Source organism: Saimiri boliviensis, chromosome 6, assembly GCF_048565385.1.
Source record: "Saimiri boliviensis isolate mSaiBol1 chromosome 6, mSaiBol1.pri, whole genome shotgun sequence".
Taxonomy (NCBI): Eukaryota; Metazoa; Chordata; class Mammalia; order Primates; family Cebidae; genus Saimiri; species Saimiri boliviensis.
In genome coordinates, this window is record NC_133454.1 from 111,406,137 (window position 1) to 111,426,669 (window position 20,533).

The following is a 20,533-nucleotide window of genomic DNA, read 5'->3' on the forward strand; positions in this document are numbered from 1 at the left end:
TTTTATACCAGAGTTACATTTCTGCCTCAATTTCTAGTTAGTGGATTGCTTCGAGCAGTTCATACCAGAGTTTTTTTCTTCTTGGTGTTTTGTCTTAGCCACTAGGCTGAGAGGCAGTGGGCCAAGACCATCTGAGATACAAAGTTGGGATGGGTCATGACTATATGTAGCCACAAATGTAAGTAGTGGGATGCCAGCTCATCCGGTTTCAAATACTGAATGACTTGTCCTTAGGCATCAGTAGTATTGAGTGTCTGTTTATGATGGTGTATACTCTTCTCATCATGGAATTCTTTAAGAATTTGCAACCACAAGATTTTACTGTGAGACATTTAAACAAAACATTTGAATAAATGGAGAGCCCAGAGGTAATGCCACATTGTCATTCATAAATTTAATTGAAATGTTTAATGTAATCCCAATAAAAACTGAGATGAAACAGGTGAGGATAAGTAATAAACTTTTTAAGACAAAGAACAGTGACATAGACTTGCACTCCTAGAAGCATCAAAACCCATTTTAGAGCTCGAATAACTAAAACTAGGGCATTGTGAAAGAACAGAAAAATAATATCATAAACAGACTGTACTTCTGGAATCAGAATCTTGTAGGTATAAGCTGTTTAATCACTTTAAACCTTCACCTGGATCAGCCATTGGATGAGGATGCTCTGGAAAGAGCGTGATCTTGGTCAGGGCAACTCTGCAGCTGAGGCTGACACCCAGAAGCTGTCTGCTGGTGATACTCTCACAGTTAGGGCAACATGAGTTTCCTTGAGGTGGGAATTGGGTGGTTCATATCATGTTCATTGCAACCTCCAAATCCAATTGTTTGCGTATCTTTATTCTACACACTTGTAGGATATTGATTTTAACTTATTTCAACTCCTACTCTGGAAAAAAGATAGAGGCTGTGTCATTTCTTAGATCTTTGTAATGGGGCAAGGATCAGAGTCCCAGAAAAAGTATTACTCCAAAGGCTTTGGTAAATGCTTATTCTTCCCTGGCAGTGGACTGTTGCTGAGTTGTAGACTGGTGGTTTTATGAAGAAACAGGTTGGGGAGGTGTGAAGGTGGAAATGAGGGCTGCATTATAAGTATCTGGTATCTGCTTCTGTTTTGGGTGCATAATTCACCCTGTGCTGATGTTTAAAGTTAGAGGATTCTTGCTCATTTGTCTTGCCTTCTGTTGGCAGGGTCACATGCAGTGTAATAGGGTATGGAAGGGGGAAATGCCTAGATTTACTTCCAGGCTGGTTTCCAAGTCCCAGGCTCAAGCCTCCTGAGTAGCTGGGACTACAGGCACTCACCATCGCTCTCGGCTTTTCCTTTTAAACATAGGCCATCTACCTCCCACCTTTGCCTTCTAGAACCTCCGTTATAATTCTTATTCAATTGCCTTGGCCCAGAAAGAGATAGTTCCTGTCCTATTCTTATACATGCACAGGTATTTTTTTTTTTTTTTTTTTGAGACGGAGTTTCGCTCTTGTTACCCAGGCTGGAGTGCAATGGCGCGATCTCGGCTCACCGCAACCTCCGCCTCCTGGGTTCAGGCAATTCTCCTGCCTCAGCCTCCTGAGTAGCTGGGATTACAGGCACGCACCACCATGCCCAGCTATTTTTTTTGTATTTTTAGTAGAGACGGGGTTTCACCATGTTGACCAAGATGGTCTCGATCTCTTGACCTTGTGATCCACCCGCCTCGGCCTCCCAAAGTGCTGGGATTACAGGCTTGAGCCACCGCGCCTGGCCGCACAGGTATTTTTGATTCACAGAACTTGATGGTGGAGGTGGAGGCAGTTCATGGAATTCTGAAAGCCTACCCATGCCCCTGGTCAAGAGCATGCATGTACCATAGTCCTTGGAAAGGAAACATGGTGGGAATCTGTTGGATTCTTCTGGGGGAATTGTTCTCTATGTAAAAGGGACATATCACAGAGACATACGATTTCTGCCTCCAAGCACTGTTATCTACATGCGGTGCATGGAATGGTAGTGGCCCTTCAGAAAAGGAACTAGCCTAAGGGAAAAGAGAGAAGGGTGGGAAGATCCCAGATCATTTGTGCCATCGTTGAGCAACTGAACAAAACTGAACCAAGTCCTTGTCTTTTTGAAGCTTAATTCGAGTCAGGACATATAGATAAGCATGTACATTATTAAAATACACTACATAGTATATTAGCAGGCAGCAAGTGCAATGGTATAAAATAAAGCAGGGAAGGGCATGAGGAGTGCCAGGAGAGAGTGGTTGCATTTAATAAAGGGTGAGCAAGGCAGGCTTCTCTGAGAAGGTAACATTTGCTCAAGGACCCAACAGAGACAAGGGATGTGGAAGAGCATTCCAAACATAGGAAACTCTAAGTGTAAGTCCTGAGTGTACGTGGACAACATTCTGTCTTTAAACACCTGCTAGGGTCTCGTGTGGCTAGAACTGAGGAGCAACGGGGAGAGTAGATGGAGGCGAGTTCAGCCTAACAAACTCACGCCGTTTATTAGACTGTTGCCAAAGCCTTTGGCTCTTACTCTAAGTGAGATGGAAATCTCTGGAGGTTTGTGAAGAGGTGGGTGTCATAATCTGACCTATGTTAAAAAGAAAAAGCTGGGAACAATGAGGTGTGCCTGTGGGCCCAGTATCAAGAATGCTTGAGCCCGGGCTTGAGACCCCATCTCTTAAGAAAAAAAAAAGAAAAGCTTACAATAGAGGCAATGAAGAAAAGTTGTTTTTGTTAAAAAGGCAGTGTTCACTCCATTAGAACATGATTCTTGGAAATCTAGGTACAAGTTCAGAAATTTTAATTAACCTGAAAAACTTGTAGCAGAAGCCATTTTGCCTATCCTATTATGAATACAAAGAAGAGCTTGCTTTGGTTCATTACTAAATAACCTTCTTTGTGAAAGTGTCATTGAATCTTTTTAGCAACATATCTATACAAAACTCTGCAATGTGAGTATGTACATTCAGCAAATCCTGTGAGTTACTGAAGAGTGAATTTGGTTCAGGAGTTGTGAGGTGGCTTTTACTGATAGAAAATTTCTTCAATGTCAATACATAGTACTAGCATGGAAAAATACTTTGCTTTTCGAAATAAATAGATAAATTTATCTTATGTTATTCTTGAATGAAGTTTTTAATTTAAAAAAAGGTATTTTTAACCTTTTGTTTGGGGCTTTTTTTTCCCCTTGTGAATCTGTGGCTATAATAAACTAAGCGTTCTTTGTTTACTGGTGGTAAATTCTGTGAAACATTTATAGTAGACATGTTGGACTAGCTATTGTGAAATCACAGTTCTGTGTCTGACTTCCCATTACATGAACACACATATAACTCATTTATATTAGAAAAGTAAGTATACCGTTAACACCAAATAAGGTATTTTCTAGGTCAATTCTTCTCTTCAGTTTATTCATGGATTTCTACCTAGGTCAGTACTTTTCATTGAGTCTAACTAAGAATCAGATCTCTCATGAACCAGCTCTTTAGTTTTAGACAGAAATCCTTTTAGGTCAGGAACAGATACTTCCTATGAGGATTAATCCTGCATGCTCTGTGATGAACTGACATTGACTTTGACTGAAGAAAGATTTATTTTTGGAAGCAGGATTTTAAAATTAATTCTTTTGAATTCTCAGCAAGTTCTAAAGAATGAGCATTTCTAGTTCACTGGACTAGTAAACTGAATAGAAATGGTTGAGGAGAGAAGAGAGACTAGCCTTTATAGAATGCTGTCTGCATACCATGAGTATCACGTGAGCCTTACATTATCAGTTGGGTAGAGTTACTTTCATTTTCAACAGAGGAGGCTGAGACTCAAGGAGGCTGTGTGACTTGCTTAACGTCATTTTGCAAATATGTGTGGAAATGAAATTGGTGCTCATGTCTGTGTGACCTCAAAGCCTGTGCTCTCTTCAGAGGGGCAAACTAGTGAAGGCAAAAGTAAATATTCTGCATTAATTCAGATGAGATTTGTTTCTCCAGGGTCTCATTTCTGAAGCTATTATTTTCATCAGCACTGTTTGGACCTTAATAGACTTGTGCAAAGTAGAACACTGAGGTCTTTCTTGTGTCACTTTATGGCTTTATTACTGTGCATTTTGTATGGATTTTAAAATGTAGTGACTGTTAACTATTAACTAAGCTCCCAAATTACAATAAGATCACATTCATTTATTTCCACTGTGATCAGATAGACTTTTTGTTTTAATATATCACACTTTAAAATATTTTACAACAGAAAGACTTCTGCCTGAAGTTTCAAAGCAGCAATTTACAATTAATATTTAAAGAGTATATAACTTTGACCAGGTACAGTGGCTCACACCTGTAATCCTAGCACTTTGGGAGGCCGAGGTGAGTGGATCACAAGGTCAGGAGTTCGAGGGCAGCCTGATCAACATGGTAAAACCCCATCTCTACTAAAAATAGAAAAATTAGCCAGGCGTGGTGGTGTGCACCTGTAATCCCAGCTACTCAGGAGGCTGAGGCAGGAGAATTGCTTGAACCCAGGAGGCAGAGGTTGCAGTGAGCCAAGAATATGATACTGCACTCCAGCCTGGGTGAGAGAGTGAGAGTCCATCTCAAAAAAAAAAAAAAAAAGTATATAACTTTATGATATGAATTATGATGTATTATTTGTACCTAAGGGTCTAAAAGTAGTTCTCATTATTGATTTACAAAAGAAGAACTGATTAAGGAATGTTCAGCCAGCTGTCGGTGATGACATTGAAATTTTTATTGCAGAACTAATGTATTGACTCTGTATCATCTCTTAGGTGGTCTCATGATTGCATAAAATTATCCTGGTCTAAATTTTATATCAAATTGGGTAGGGGGAAAGATCTGAAAGGATAATTCTATCAAATGCTTTAGTTCTCACTGCCATGTATTAATTTTCCCTATCTCTCCCTGTTTGTGTTTTCTTTTTCCCTAGAAGAAAAATTCAAAGTGGAGACAAGAACCATTGCTGTTGACTTTGCATCAGAAGACATTTATGATAAAATTGAAACAGGCTTGGCTGGTCTCGAAATCGGCGTCTTAGGTTTGTATTTTTACCACATTTATAGATTCTTGTATTTATTATTTGACTTTACGATTTTACATCATCTCTTTGGATGTTAGATGGTAAAATGACTAGTGAAAAAATTGTCTTATGATTACATAAGATTATTAATGATTAATATCACTAGATGACATTAATTTATGCATTTGAATCTCTGTTTTTAGTTCTATATTAACAACATACAGTTTTGGTTATTTTCCTTGTTATTTCTTTCATTCTCTGTATGTATTTAGATACACGGTTATCCCTCAATATCTATGGGTATAGGTTCCAGGACCTCTGCAGATGCTCAAGTTCCTTATATAAAATTCTTTAGTATTTACATATAGCTTATGCACATTCTTCTGTATACTTTAAATCATCTCTAGATTACTTACAATACCTAAAGCAATGCCTACACATCACTTCACTTGTGCAGATTTAATGTAGTATTAGACACACTGGTAAACTCAAGTTTTGCTTTTTGGAATTTTTTTCCCCTCCAATATTTTTGATTTGTCTCTTTTCTCCCCCAATATTTTTGATTCACTGTTGGTTGAATCCATAAATGTGGAGCCCACAGATAATAGGGCTGATGGTAGTTATATTGTAATAATCCTTTAAGGTGGATGGTACTGACTCATTTACATACAGTTGAGGAAATGAGGCTTAGAATAGTTTATTCAGCCTTTTGTTCACTATTACCCCCCTGAGAAGACTTTTTAGAGATTTCCCCTAATCTAACTCTCATGAAATTTTAATACCACACATATACTCTATATCCGATTATGTACTACATGTATATCTCTGCTTTATACAAAAATAAAAATAAGATTCCCATCCACCCTGACCAAATTTCATCTGCTCTGGAGCTCTACCCTAGGTGAAAATGTGGTGTTTAGAGAGATTAGTGATTTGCCAGCGGCACATAAATATTGTGTGGTTCAGCTGGGGTTCAGTCTTGTATTTGTTTTTTCTAAGTCTTATACCCCCTTTTGTTACAGCTCAGCTACCTTGCTCTTATTACCTTTTATTTAGATAATCAGAATATTGAACTTTGTTATGGAAACATTTCACCAGAAAATTTTATAGGAAAAAAGATGGGCTTTGTTAACTTTCCCACCACTCTTTGAGAGTCGTTTCTAGAAACAGGGCATCTAGTTTAGAAAAAACTAAACTTCCTCATTATATCTGTTTATCCCATTGCCAAAACTGGTGAGAACCAGCTAATTGCCATTGTTTGTTTAGTTAGACTTTAAAAGGAGGCTAAATTAAGGTCTTTTTTTTTTTAAACATTTTCTAACATTTCTGTAGTAATTAAGACCCTATCTCCCTTCCTCATTCTGTAAAAGAATGGTCTTTTACATAGTTTCCATAATAGATAAGACAGTTGTTAAAAGTCAATTAGACAAGTATAGCCCCATATAGTACTGTTGCACCTAGGTTTAACCCCGGCTTACACATGCTATCCTTTCTCAGCTCCTGCCTGGTCCATATCACACATCACTATGCCACACATACCAACATCACTACTCCCTCACTTGTAGGAAAGCCAGTGGGCAAAAATGAATGAAAACACAGGTCCAGTTTTTGCCTTTGTGTCTGTGTGTTCTTCTCTAAATATATGTATTGCCGGAGTCCTTCACAATTTCCTTTTCCTTAGCCTAGATCTGAAATACGTAAAGTAACACTGACATCTATAAAAAATCTTGACTTCCTCAGTCTAGATCTGGAATACAGAAGTCAACACTCACATCTGTAAAAATCCGAATCAGCAATCATAACTTACCAGGTAGTATGGAAACTGTCATGGTTCATCTTAACCTCCTTTCAAACTAGCGATGGACTAGGGGATAAAGGCTGGCTTAGGCTGGAAGGGAGATTGAGAATCCCTAATGAGTAGAGACTGAGGGAGAAATTCTTACTGCTTCTTTTGAACTTGTGCTCTTGGAGAATGACTTACTTTCAGAAATAGTTAAATTCATCACAGTTGTGTTTAGTTTTGCGTAAGTTTTAGTTAGCTGCTTTTAAAAATGGAAACTATAGGTGCTCTGGGGCTATGGCATTGGCAATGGAAAATGTTGACCATCGGGTTGCCACAGGGCTGAAGGGTTGTACAAGGCACTCTTTAGCTGTTCTTTCCTGCCCGCTCTGTGGAAGGGCTTCAATATGAGTTTAGGCATGATAGATCTGTTAAGGATGAGCATGCAGGAAAGCAGATCTCTAAACACTTTTTCCCCATTTCTAGAATCCTAGCACTTGTATTGTTACATAAGCACTGATATTTAGATATAAGGACTGATATTTTCCCAAGCCTCATAGGCTAATGAACCATTGTTTTAATAGCCTAGTTCTTTAGTAAGTTGCAGTTAGTTAACAATTTGTGTCCCTCTTTATTCATTCATTCATTCATTTATTCATTCATCAATCAGTGAACTAGAGATATAACAATGAACAAGAAAGCAATAACGGAGCTGGGCGCGGTGGCTCATGCCTGTAATCCCAGCACTTTGGGAGGCCAAGGCAGGCGGATCACCTGAGGTCAGGAGTTCAAGACCCACCTTGCCAACATGGTGAAACCCCATCTCTATTAAAAATGCAAAAATTAGCTGTGCAGGCTTGCACATACCTGTAGTCTCAGCTACTCAGGAGGCTGAGGCAAGAGAATCTCTTGAACCTGGGAGACAGAGGTTGCAGTGAGTCGAGATCACAGCATTGCCCTTTAGCCTGGGTGACAGAGTGAGACTCTATTTCAAAAAAAAAAGAGAAAACTATACTGCATTATTTATGTAATATAATGTTCTAATAGGAAAGATAACACAGAACAAAACAGTTATCTATGGGATAAGTGTTTTGAATAGGGAAGGATAGAGTGTAATAAGAGTATATGGGGGACAGGGGAGTTGGTACAGGAAAAAATAATGGTAACTTGGCCTAGCCAGAGGGGTAGGAAAAGGAGGATTCCAGAAACATTTAGGAAGTAGACAAAACAGGACTTTATAAGAGTTTCCAAGTGGGAAGAAGGAGAAGAGAGAATTGATGGATGACTTTTAGGTTCTAGCTTGAGCATCTGTATCAACACTGCCATTTACAAACCTGGAGAATCCTTGAGGAGGAGCCTTTTGGGGATTGAAGGTCATTTAAGTCTGGGGTTCCTCTAAGATGTCTAAATTGGCTTGTTGATAGTTGGATATATATATATATATGTTTCAGTAGAGCTTTGTTCTACAGATACAGTTTGGAGATTAGTCATGTATGAATAGTAATTGCATTGAAGCAGTGGGCCTGGAGATCATCCAAGGAGCATCGAGATAATGTAAAGAGAAAACTGAAGACAGAGCTCTTGAGTTCCCTTCCTTCTCATCAAAGGCTGCCTGGAATGGATAGCGTGAAGTGGGGAATAGTTTTCTGCATGAACTCAGCACTGTCCAATAGAAATGTAACATAAGCCACATAGTAATTGTAGCTTTTCTAGTAGCCACATTTTTTTTAAAGTAAAAAACAGGTGAAGTTAATTTTAATGTACTTTATTTTAGCCTACTATATCTAAAACATTAATGTTTCAATATATAATCAATACAAAAAAATTTAAAATATTTTGCATTCTTTTAATACCAAGTTTTTGATATTAAGTGTGTGTTTTTCACTTAATAGCATATATCAATTCAGACTAGCCACACTTTCAGTGCTCAGTGGCCACATGTGGCCATTGGTTACTGTATTTGACATCTCAGCTCTAGTTCACCTTGGCCATCTCTCATCCTCAGTTTATATGAGAGAATCGCAAGTATAATTTCTTGATTTTTCTTATGATTTTAAGCAGTGGTTCTTAAGCAAGGACAATTTTGCAGTGTACGGCAATGTTCAGAGACATTTCTGATTGTCCTTTGCTAGGGGAGGGTGGTTCTACTGTCTCCTAGTGGGTAAATGTTAAGGATGCTACTCAGCATCCTACAATGTGTATAGGACAGCCTCCCACGGTAAAGAATGATCAGTCCAAAATGTTAGTAGTGCTGAGGTTGAGAAACCCTGCTTTAAAGTTATACTGTCTTTAAACAGTTCAGATTGGATACTTATTGAAAGGTATACAACTTTGATTTTGATTTCTAGTTGGTTGCAAATCAATAATAAAAATAATTATAGCTAATGTTTACATAATCCTTTAAAGTGTATAGTTGAACTTTTGCATACATTATCTCATTAGCTGGGCTGTAAGTTTAGTTTTCTTCCTACTCTACCACAAATGTCTCCTTAATCATAAGATTTATGTAATTATTATTGACATTTATTAGCAAATATTTTACACTTGGGTTGTAATTTTAATTTCTCAAGATTTTTGAGGGAACTACTAAAACACTTCTGCGAGCTAAATTTTATTACCAGGTCGTATTTCAGTTTTAATCTTATGGTTCTTTACTAGTGTGGGTATAACCCTTTAGAACTTGTTGTGGGGAGGTCTGATGTTTTCTTTCTCTTATGATTACCTGAATTTCTAGCTCCATCAACTTATTTCTTCTCTTCTTCATCTCCATCCAGATCCCACATACTCTTAACCTCTGTCTAGTAAGGGCAAAATAGTCTCCTTACTCTGCTTCTAAAAGTGATGCAAGTCTCACTTTTAGAACATTTCCTAAAATATTCTATGTATAGATTGATTTCTAGTAAGACCTAGCAATCCATAGTAAGTCATAGGAAAGATTTTTTTTTCTACCAAGTTTTAATGAAACTAGTAAGGATAAAAAGAAAAATAAATCACCAGGTATACCCAATTTGTTTGAATAGTGTTAAGCACCAAATAGTCAGTGCTTAATAAAGAAAATTAGCATTTTCAGAATTATTAAGGAAAATGCTGAAACCCTTAGTCATGAAGGAAACATCAAGTTTTCAGGTAAGGTAAGTGGAAAGGAAACAGCCATGAATTCTGTGAATTTATACTGAAAAGTCACCGTAACTTGATGAAACTATAAATGCTTAAGGTTGAGAAGTTGGATTCTTACATAAAAAAACTAAGCATCTACTATCTTCTTTCAGGCAAATGCCAAGAAATACAGATTTCGGAAAGCTTATAAAACTTCAGCTATTTAGAGAAAATGACATCTTTACTGTTTTGAATAAGCAAACAGTTGGTTAACAAAGTGTGATTGCTGTAATGCTTACTTGATTCCTTAGGAGAGACTCTCATGTGTGCTCCAGATTAGTTTGAAGGACTTTGCACAATACATCTCAGGGAGGCATAATTTACCAAGGCCAAAGGAGTAGGCTTGGATTTGAAATATGCCACAGACAATACTTTTTGCAAATTCCACCACTATGACTTTTTTAACTTTGTGAGATTCTATATTATAGAAGTAGAAAGAAAGGTCCTCTTGGAAAAATATAGCTACTTAGTTTGTGATTCATTTTTAAAAACTAATCATAGCTTTATTCAAGCTTTTAATGCACTCTGGACAAGAATTTTCCCATGCCAAATGCTCTCAAAGTCTTCTCTGCTCATAATGTTATGGTATATGTAAGTTGTATTCCTGACTACAAGGTGACCTGTGTTGCCATACTGGCTTAGTGCATTCAGGACTTTTGTCATCCCTTGACTTTTTTGATCCTGTCCATATGCATTGCTCATAATTTTAAGAGGCCTCATTTTAACAACATGTGTAGATAATAAAAGTCAGTTGATTGCAAAGAATCACTGATTGCCAAAGCTGGAATAGAACTTATTATTCTCTTTTCTTCCTGTGCCCTTTATAAGTGAACACTTGTTCCACTAATGTTCTTGGTGAATTATTTTTTAATTAGTGTCCTTCCTTTTTCAGCTGAATGCAAACTCTTTGTTATCCTTGCCCAGGCAACAACCACTTTCCTTATTAAACCTTATTGTTTGGGGGATGCAATTGTGTTGCATTTTTCTCCCAAAAACCTAGTGTTTCCCAGAAGTTTCTGGGATAGGGAATAGTTGAATACAAGTATTTTATTTATTAAACTAAAAGATAGTTTGAGCAGAGATACTCATCAGAGTTAAGATCAGAATAACTCTGTCTTTGTGTGTACCTACATTTTCAAAGTTTCTTAGCAAAAGACCCAAGGGTATTATTAGCTACTTGGGGAAAGGACTAGTTAGCTTCCAAATGGCAAACTCCTACTTAATTGGTTTGGGATCCAGAGATGGTTTCCTTATAATTTCGTCCCCAGAGAAGCAAAGGAAGAGGAATAGATAAGGCCTAGGAGAGAGAACCAAGGCACTACAGGAACGATGCTGAGGAAAATTTGTCTAGGATTGCTTAGAAGGAAGGGAAATGGAGCATACTAGGAATTTATGCAGCTTCCCAGTCCCAGTTGATTAAGGAAGTTAGAAATAAAAGAGTCTTATTTCTTCAGAGGCTTTAGAAATACATAATGCTACGGATTCTGTTCTTGCTGTTCTTAATGTTGCAAATTAGAAATTTGTTTTAAATTGCTCTCATTTGAAATGTAAATACCTCTAAAGGGCTAATGGCATCTGTCATTTAATTCTTACTGGGACTAGTGTATTCAGTTTATTACCTGTCTACTTTTTGCTGGATCAGTTGGCTGTTTTAGTTAGTGATAGACATAGAAAAATCATTTTAAAATGGAGAAAGTCTTAAAAAAGGAAACTGTGTGATAGGTTGGTAATCAGTGGGATGCAGTGATGGAGACACGCAGAAGGACAAAATAAAATTATGTTGAGAGAGCACCAAAGGTAAACTTCATGTACTTGGAATTATTATCCCCTACTCCCCTATTTTTTCTGTAGCCCAGTATATAAGGATCAGGCTTATTTCTTCTATCTAAATGTGCATTTGTACCCATTAGTCAACCTCTCTTTATCTCCACCCCACCATTCCTAGCCTTGGTAACCACATCTACTCTCTATCTTCATGAGATTTACATTTTTTTTTTTTTTTTGAGATGGAGTTTCGCTCTTATTGCTCAGGCTAGAGTGTAGTGGCACGATCTCAGCTCACTGCAACCTCTACCTCCTGAGTTCAAGCAATTCTCCTGCCTCAGGCCCCTTAAAAAAGAGGAGAGGCTGTTATATAGGTATATAGGAAGGGATTATAGGAGCATGATGGGATGATAGTTTGGGGAAAGGGCGGGAATAATAACTTTTGTGCTTTCTAAGGGTATTAAACACTTCAAAAACTTCCCTTTTGTAATACTGCAATCACATTTTGTTGCTAACCACCAAGAGTTACCACAGACTCCACAGGTTAAGGAACACAGCCCCCAATAAAACTGCCCTCACTTCACATCCTAGCCACAACTTTGGAGATCTTGAGACCATCTGCACTTTTGACCAACTGGCTACAAATTCATGGGTTCATATGACCCCGTTAGGTTTGGTAATTAGCTAGAGCAATTCATGGAACTCAAGAAAGCACTATACTTATGATCTTGTAGTTTCATTATGATGGACAAAAGTCAGAATCAATCAAATGAAGAGACACATAGGGCAATGTCTGGGGGAGTCTCCAACACAGAGCTTCTATGCCCTGTCCTGGTGGAGTCCGGCCACCTTACCTTCCAGGTACATCCTTGTGTTCACCCACCAGGAAGCTCCACCGGGCTTCAGTGTCTAGAGTTTTTACTGGGGAGTTTCATCATCCCAGTAGGCATGATTGATTGAATTATTGTCCATGTGGTTTAACTTGATCTCCAATCCTCCTCTTTTTGATCTCCAATCCTCCTCTTTTTTCTTTAGTCACATAGTTGGTCTTTCTGGTGTCCAATCCTGGGTCATCTTGATTTCACTACTGAGTATATATCAAAAAGGAAGAAAAGCAATATATTGAAGAGATCTTTGCGCTCTATGTTTATTGCAGTACTATTCACAGTAGCCAATATATGGAATCAACCTGAGCCTCCATCAGCAGATGAATGGATAAAGAGAATGTGGTATAAATGTGCAATGGAATGTTATTCAGCCAATTAACAAAAACCCTGGAAATCCTGTCATTTGCAGCAACATAGATAGAAGTGGAGGTTATTACATTAACTGAAATAAATTAAGCCCAGAAAGACAAATATCACATGTTCTAACTCATATGTGTGAGCTTAAAAGTAGATGCCGGTTGGGCGCGGTGGCTCACGCCTGTAATCCCAGAACTTTGGGAGGCCAGGGTGTGGGTGGATCACGTGAGGTCAGGAGTTCGAGACCAGCCCTGCCAACATGGTGAAACCCCGTCTCTACTAAAAATAAAAATAATTAGCTGGGCATGGTGGCCTACGCCTGTAATCCCAGCTACTTTCAGTAGCCTGAGGCAGGAGAATCGCTTGAACTCAGGAGGTGGAGGTTGCAGTGAGCTGAGATCGTGCCATTGCACTCTAGCCTGGGCAACAAGAGTGAAACTCCATCTCAAAAAAAAAAAAATGTAGATCTCATGAAGATAGAGAGTAGATGTGGTTACCAAGGCTAGGAATGGTAGGGTGGGGATAAAGAGAGGTTGATTAATGGGTACAAATGTACATTTAGATAGAAGAAATAAGATCTGGGTTAGATCAATAGGATGCCTATAATAAATTGTATATTTCACAATAGCTAGAAGAGAATAATTCAAATATTCCTGGCAAAAGAAAAGATAAAGATTTAAGGTTATAAATATCCCAGTTACCCGGATTTGATTATATGAATGTACAAAATGATCACATGTACCCTGAAAACATGTACAGTTAATATGTATCAGTTTTAAAAATAAAAACACAGATGTGATCCAAGGGCCTGCCACAATTAAGAAAGACTCTTATCAGGAAATTCCAATGGTTTAGAACCTCCATCCTATTAACAAAGATCAGACAAAATTTTAACTGTACAGCACCTTTTCTTTCCTTTTTGCTGATTGATTTATTCAATCAGCCATATACTAATTCATTAAACAGGTAAAATTCCAGAGCTACAACAGTAGACAAAACACACACTGTTTCTGCTTTTATCGAAGATAGCCATCAAACAAGGAGTGGTAACGTGTTGCATGTAATGAAGGAGTATGTTACTGAGAAAGTTAAGGGTGTCACAGATAGTATCCCTGAGAAAGTAATATGTAAGTAGAAACCTGAAGGTTGATTAATATGGGAGCATAGACACGGGAAGAATTTCCAGGTAGAGGAAACAGCATGTACGAAAGGCCTGAAGTGAATGTGCTTGGTGTGTCAGAAGAACTGACAAAAGCCCTGTGAATCTGGAGCAAGGGTTTCAAAGGAGACAATAGCAAGAGGTTCTGGAGATTAAGCAGACCCAGATCATGAAAGTCTAAGATGACCAAGACAATAAGTTTGGACTTCATTGGAAGTACAGTGGGAAACCATTTTGGAATTGTAAAGCATGACTTGACAACATATTAGAATTTTAGAGAGCATTCTGACTCCCACATGGAAGAAGACAAGAATTGATAGGAGGAGGTCAGTAAGACTGTTTCAGCAGTGAGACATAAGATGATTATAGTTTACATTAGGATGATAGCAGAAGTGAACTGACTAAGAGGGATATTTAGGAAATAAAAATAGGACCATTTTCTGATGAGGGTCCTCATCAGAGGTCTTGAGTAAAGAAAAATAATGGCTTTGTGTTTTAAAATCATTATTACCAACATGCATTGAGCACTCTTTTATGCCAGCCACCATGCTGGCATAAATTTAATCCTCAACAACCCCGTAAGGTAGATACTGATATCAATGCTCATTTTACAGACAAGAAACAGTTATAGAGTTAGACATCGTCCAGAATTAGATGACTAGCAGTTGGCAACTTCCAGGTTCTGACTTGAGCAACAGGGTATCGTTTCCCTAAGACTAAAAACCCTGGATCAGGAGTAAAGTCTGTTGAGAAAAATGATGATTTCACCTTGGGATATATTAAGCTTTGTGATATGTTAAGAGGGTGGTGAGAAAGCCAAGTAGGGATTCAAGTGGTTGGGTTGCTGGGCATACATGCCCTTCCTTGCTAGAAGGGAACCTTCTTTGTGTTGAATGTTGAAGAAGCCTGGTGTCGCCAATCATGGCAAACAGAATAGGTGCATGGATTTTTTTTTTTTTAATGTACTAGGAAACTCATCAGAAACATTATCAGACTAAGTATAGTGCCTTGTAGTTCCATTAGATACGTTGGCTGAGATTGGATTTGTAAAGTGAGCATAGGACTTTTAGAAATCTTGTTTATTTCCATTTACTGGAAACCACTCACTAATGGTATTAATTAAAGCAGAACCTTTTACTTAAAACTGGGTAATTAGCTCTGTTATTTCAGAAATGTAAATAGAGCTGTACGTCATTAAATTGATGAATGTTCTTCCCACCAGCTAACATTTAACTACCAACTTCATGTCATCTTTCTTCATTCCCTCTTCCAATTTTATGTATAGCAACTCTTAGCTAGTTTTTAAATGAAGATCACTTAGCAATTTATAATTAAACAGTGGAAGTGAAATGTTCTGTTGTGTTGCTTCTGATTCAGTCTTAATTTTTCAATTTCTGATTAAAGCACTGCAAATTTAAAGTCTTGTAAACTCTTTTATTTGGAAATTGCTACCCACAAATGTATGAAAACTGTAAAGTTTGCAAAATGTTTTACATGGTGTTCCAAATATCATCTGTCAGAGTATGAACATGTGCTAGCTAAAGCAATATGTTAAATAAGGCAAAGATGGAATTTACTTTGCATCACTTTCCAAACTCTATAGGCTGTAAGAGTAGACCCACTTAAATGAAATAAAGAGGGTAGAGAAGCAATTAGGAGAAATTTAATCAGTATAAATAGCAGCAGCTCTGGTTAACTGGTACCCGGAGCCCACTCTCTAGAAGGATCTCTCCACTTTGATGCTGGTCATATGTAATAAAAAGCAGGGTCATTTAGGCTTGGGCACAAAGTAAGAGTGATAAATTTTTGTTGAGTAAATGACCATACAACCATAACAAGTGTTCCTCTCCCATTTATTAACATATTACTGTGTCCCAGGCATGGGGGTTAAATATTCTTTGTATGTTATTTCATTTAATTCTGAAATTACTATCCCCATTTTATGTCTAAGGACAATGAGACAATCATTAGTCTCTAGTTAGAAGCTTTTAGTAGTGGAGCTGGAACTGAAACCTGGTTCTGTTAGGACTCGGGTGTGTACCCTTTTAGCTCAAAAACTTAAGACAGGAAGTTTCCCCACTTTTGGTATAAATGCTGTTACTAAAGTCTACATTTTAGAAATTCAGTTTGTTTTGAAATATAATGAGGTAGCAGAATTTTTAAAATCTGATTTTATTAACTCTTCAGTGCTGGAACTGGATTATCATTTGTAACCACAAATGTCACTGAAACAAACTTTTTCTGCTTTGACACAATGAGAAGGAAATAGAGGGGAATACTTTGCATTATTTGATGTATGTTGGGAAGCCCAGCCATTAGGCAACATATTTTTAAAGCACTTTAATTTCCTATATCTTTGATTAATCTGGAAAAAGAAGCAGGCTGAAGGTGCTCTGTATGGGGTTTCCCGTATCTGTTAGAATTGTTTGTTCAAATGGATTTTTAATTTCCAGTAATTTATTGTTGTTTGCTCCTCTCTCACGCCCAACCCAGATACCAAAAATCTAATTTTCTGATGACGTCATTATAGCCCCATAGCAGCTGGCTTTGGGAGAGGGTTCTAAGTTCAGTGAGATCAGCAGCAGACAAACGTAGAAGAAACAGAAATCTTGTAAATATATATATTTTTTAGAATATGAGATTTGGAAATGATTTTTTTAAGTAGTATAATTTAGAAATTTTACATATGTGTGCTTGCATATATATATATATATATATATATATATATATATATATATATATAAAACATTCAGAATTACTCCATGGATTTTCTGTGTCTTTAAAATGAAACACATCATGATATTAATGTTTTCTGAGGTTCTGGATGGGGGCCAAGGAGATTGTAGGCAAGCATGGCCTCTGTCAGTTCTTCCCTGGAAGGATCAACTCTTAAGAGGATGGCTCCTCTGCCCTCTACCACCTTTTCTTTCCACTTCATTTGGCATTATTCTTGGTCTGTTTTCACCTCCGCCTCTGCCTGCCTCATCTTTTCTGTTGGGCACTTCCCAGTCTTAGACCTCTAGTGAGAAACCAATAGAAAGATTTTGTTACTGTCTAGTGCCTTATGGTGACTGGGATGGTGGTGGTAATTCTGTGATGCCATAGATATCTATTTTTTCCCGAGAGACATGGTGTGTTACATGAGAAAAAGGGTTTTTGGGTCACTGAAAAAAATGTTTAAATCTGTCTCGGGCGCCTCACTTGAAGAATTCAAGAAAACTCACTAATAAACGTGTTTAATGCTAATTTAAGATGCTACCATCCCTTAGAAGGGATTTGCAACTATCTGAATAATGTTGGAGCAATGTGTGCCATTGTTTGGTTTGGTGAATCCTATAATGAATCCTGTAATATGTAAAGATGGCATTGCGCACACCGTTCTTAATGAGATTAAATTATAATGGGAGTATTTCCATCCTTCACTCCTACTCAAAGCCTGTTCTCTTCCTTTTGCAATTCCCTGAAAGCTTTCTTTCTGTCTGCTATTAGGTTATTGCTGCCACCTGATGTCTCAAAATAAAATTGCAGTGGGTTTGCTTTTTCCAAAAGATTCACACTAGTCTGCATTTTATGGAAATAACTATTGGAGAGCAACAGTTGTTTTTTTCTGTACTCCTAAATAAGAACATTCTGAAGTGATTACTTGTGGCGGGGAGATTATGGGTATCATTCATTCCACAAGCGTAAGGTGGAACTAATAATGCAGAAGGGAATTCAGGAGTCCTAATCCCTACAAGAGGACAAATTGCCGTTGTGACCTTGGTGTGTACTTCACCACGTAAAATTGGATTCAGTGCTCTTAACAGCCTTATTCCAGCTTTAACGTTGTTTTGTTGTGTGTACTTTTACTTGTAAAAGCATAGCTATTCTTCATGATACTGTTTATTTATTTGGACTAGAATTCTCAGTGTTGAAGAGGTTTTCTCTCTCTTTTTTTTTAACTGATACCTAATATTTCTACACATTTATAGGGCACATGTGATATTTGGTTACATGCATAGAATATGTAATGATCATGTCAGGGTGGCTGAAGTATCTGTCACTTTGAGTATCATTTCTATGTTTTGGGAACATTTCAAGACCTCTCTTCTAGCCATTTTGAAATAACAATACATTGTTGTTAACCATAGTCACCCTACTCTGCTATTGAACATTAGCACTTATTCCTTCTATCTAACTATATATACTCATTAACCATCTTCTCTTTATCCCCCCCCCCACCCACCCCCCCCCACACACACACCCCTACCCCACCCTCTGGCATCTATTATTCTACTCTCTACCTCCATGAGACCAACTTTTTAAGCTCCCACATATGAATGAGAATGTGCAATATTTGTCTTTCTGTGCCGGGCTAATCTCACTTAACACAATGACCTCCAGTTCCATCCATGTTGCTATAAATTACAGGATTTTATTCTTTTCATGGCCAAATAGTCTTTTATTGTGTTTATATACTATATTTTTCTTCATCCATTTATTTGTTGTTGGACATTTAAGTCAATTCCTTATCTTTGCTGTTGTGAATAGTGCTGCAATAAACATGGGGGTGAAGGTATCTGTTTCCTATACTGATTTCTTGTCCTTTGGATAAATGTCAGTAGTGGGATTGTTGGATCATAGTAAGTTCTATTTAAAATATGTTGAGAAACCTCGATATTATTTTCTATAGTGGTTATACTAATTTATATTCCCACCAGTAGTGGATAAGAATTCAGCTTTCTCTGCATCCTTGCCAGCATCTGTTGTATTTTGGCTTTTTAATAACAGCTATTCTAACTGGAGTAAGGTGATATCTCATTTTCATTTTGATTTAGATTTCTGTGATGATTAGTGATATTGAGCATTTTTTCATTTATCTGCTGGCCATTTGTATGTCTTCTTTTGTGAAATATGTATCCATGTCCTCAGCCCACTTTTAATGAGTTTATTTGTTTTTTAAACTATGGAGTTATTTGAGTTCTTTGTATATTCTAGATATTAGTCCCTTGTCGGATAGTTTGCAAATATACTCTCCCATTCACTCTGTTGATTATTTCCTGTGCTATGCAGAAACTTTTTGGTTGAATATGTTTTCTTACAGAGTTATGTTAAATAGATGTTCACATTTTCATTGTGTGAATAGGTAGCTTTGATAGCTTTTTTTTGCTCAATTATCAGAGACACAGCTAAAGACTCTGTATTGTCAGTACAGCCATAACCAGAATAACACTTCTCTGCTTGGTTATTCAGGCACTTCCTTTGCTTAACTTTGTACTTATAGTACATGTTAAGATTACAATCAACTGTGCTGCTTGCGAAGTTCCCAGATTTTTTTTTTTAATGATATCTGGATTTTAAAAGATTTATAATTACACTGTTAATTTTTTGCATTTTGAAATTTAGCATTAATATTCCCATGGGCTAGAGGGAAATCTGAAGAAAGTTTTCTTGATATGAAGAATGAAGGGAGATAGTTTACTGTACATCATGAAATCTTTAAAAATTCTGATGAATATTACAACTTGCCAAAGCCTTTCCGTGAAGACTCTGTTATCTTAAACTGATGTAAAGAATATTTTGTTTATGTGCAATATTTTAACAGATGTTTTGGGTTTTGCTATTTCTCTTAGTCCTATTCTAAATTATTCATCCTTCATAATTCTGTAAGTGGTTAAAGCAAAGTCAAGAGAACATAAAGCCTTACCTTCAACTAGTTTGGGCTTAATTGTTAACAGATCTTTTATAGAATTTACTCTTGGGATCCCTGGTGGGTGGAGAGCCTATCAAATAAAATAAAAATGGATTTCCACCTGCTGTTATTAATTATGTTTAGATACTAGTCCTATTCAGATGAGTGTGAATCCTAATTAAATAAAGCTTGCTTTGTTATTGTCTTTTGCTTATATATTTTCTGACAGGCTTCAGTGGTATTGTTCAAGCCATCCTGACCAAATTTTGCAACTAAAATCTTGTGACTTATAGCCTCAAGTGATTGGCTTATAATTAAGTAGAAAACCCTCACTGAGTTCCTTTGAACTGCTAATTTTTTTAGACTATTGGAAAGTTATTATTACTACTATCAGGTTTATCTGGCATAATTCCTTATAAGCTGTGGCAGAGTGATCATAATGTCATCATCTTGCAACTGAAACTTCTCTTTTTTAAATACTTGATCATTTTGTTAAACATTACTATGAGATTTTTATTATTCAGTTATTGTGTTGGTTTTTTTTTTTCTGAATTGAATACTGCATAAAGGTATATAAAGGTATATAACCATGGTGGTTAAAAGCCTAGTCTCTGAAGTTGAATTTCCTGCGTTTGAACCCTTGCCTACTTTGCTCTATGACCTTGGACAATTTATTTAACTGCTGCGAACTTCAGTTTCCTAATATGTAAAAGGAAACTAATAATAGGAACTACCTAATAAGG

At 37.1% G+C, this 20,533-nt stretch overlaps 1 protein-coding gene across 1 annotated transcript in view; it reads left to right on the forward strand.

Annotated features, from left to right (window-relative positions):
* The window catches only part of HSD17B12 (hydroxysteroid 17-beta dehydrogenase 12), a 179,734-nt gene that overhangs the window by 110,710 nt on the left and 48,491 nt on the right, over positions 1-20,533 (forward strand). The window contains exon 4 of the mRNA XM_003920012.4: positions 4,927-5,034. Coding sequence (XP_003920061.2) covers positions 4,927-5,034 — 108 coding nt within the window. The remainder of the gene's footprint in view (positions 1-4,926; positions 5,035-20,533) is intronic.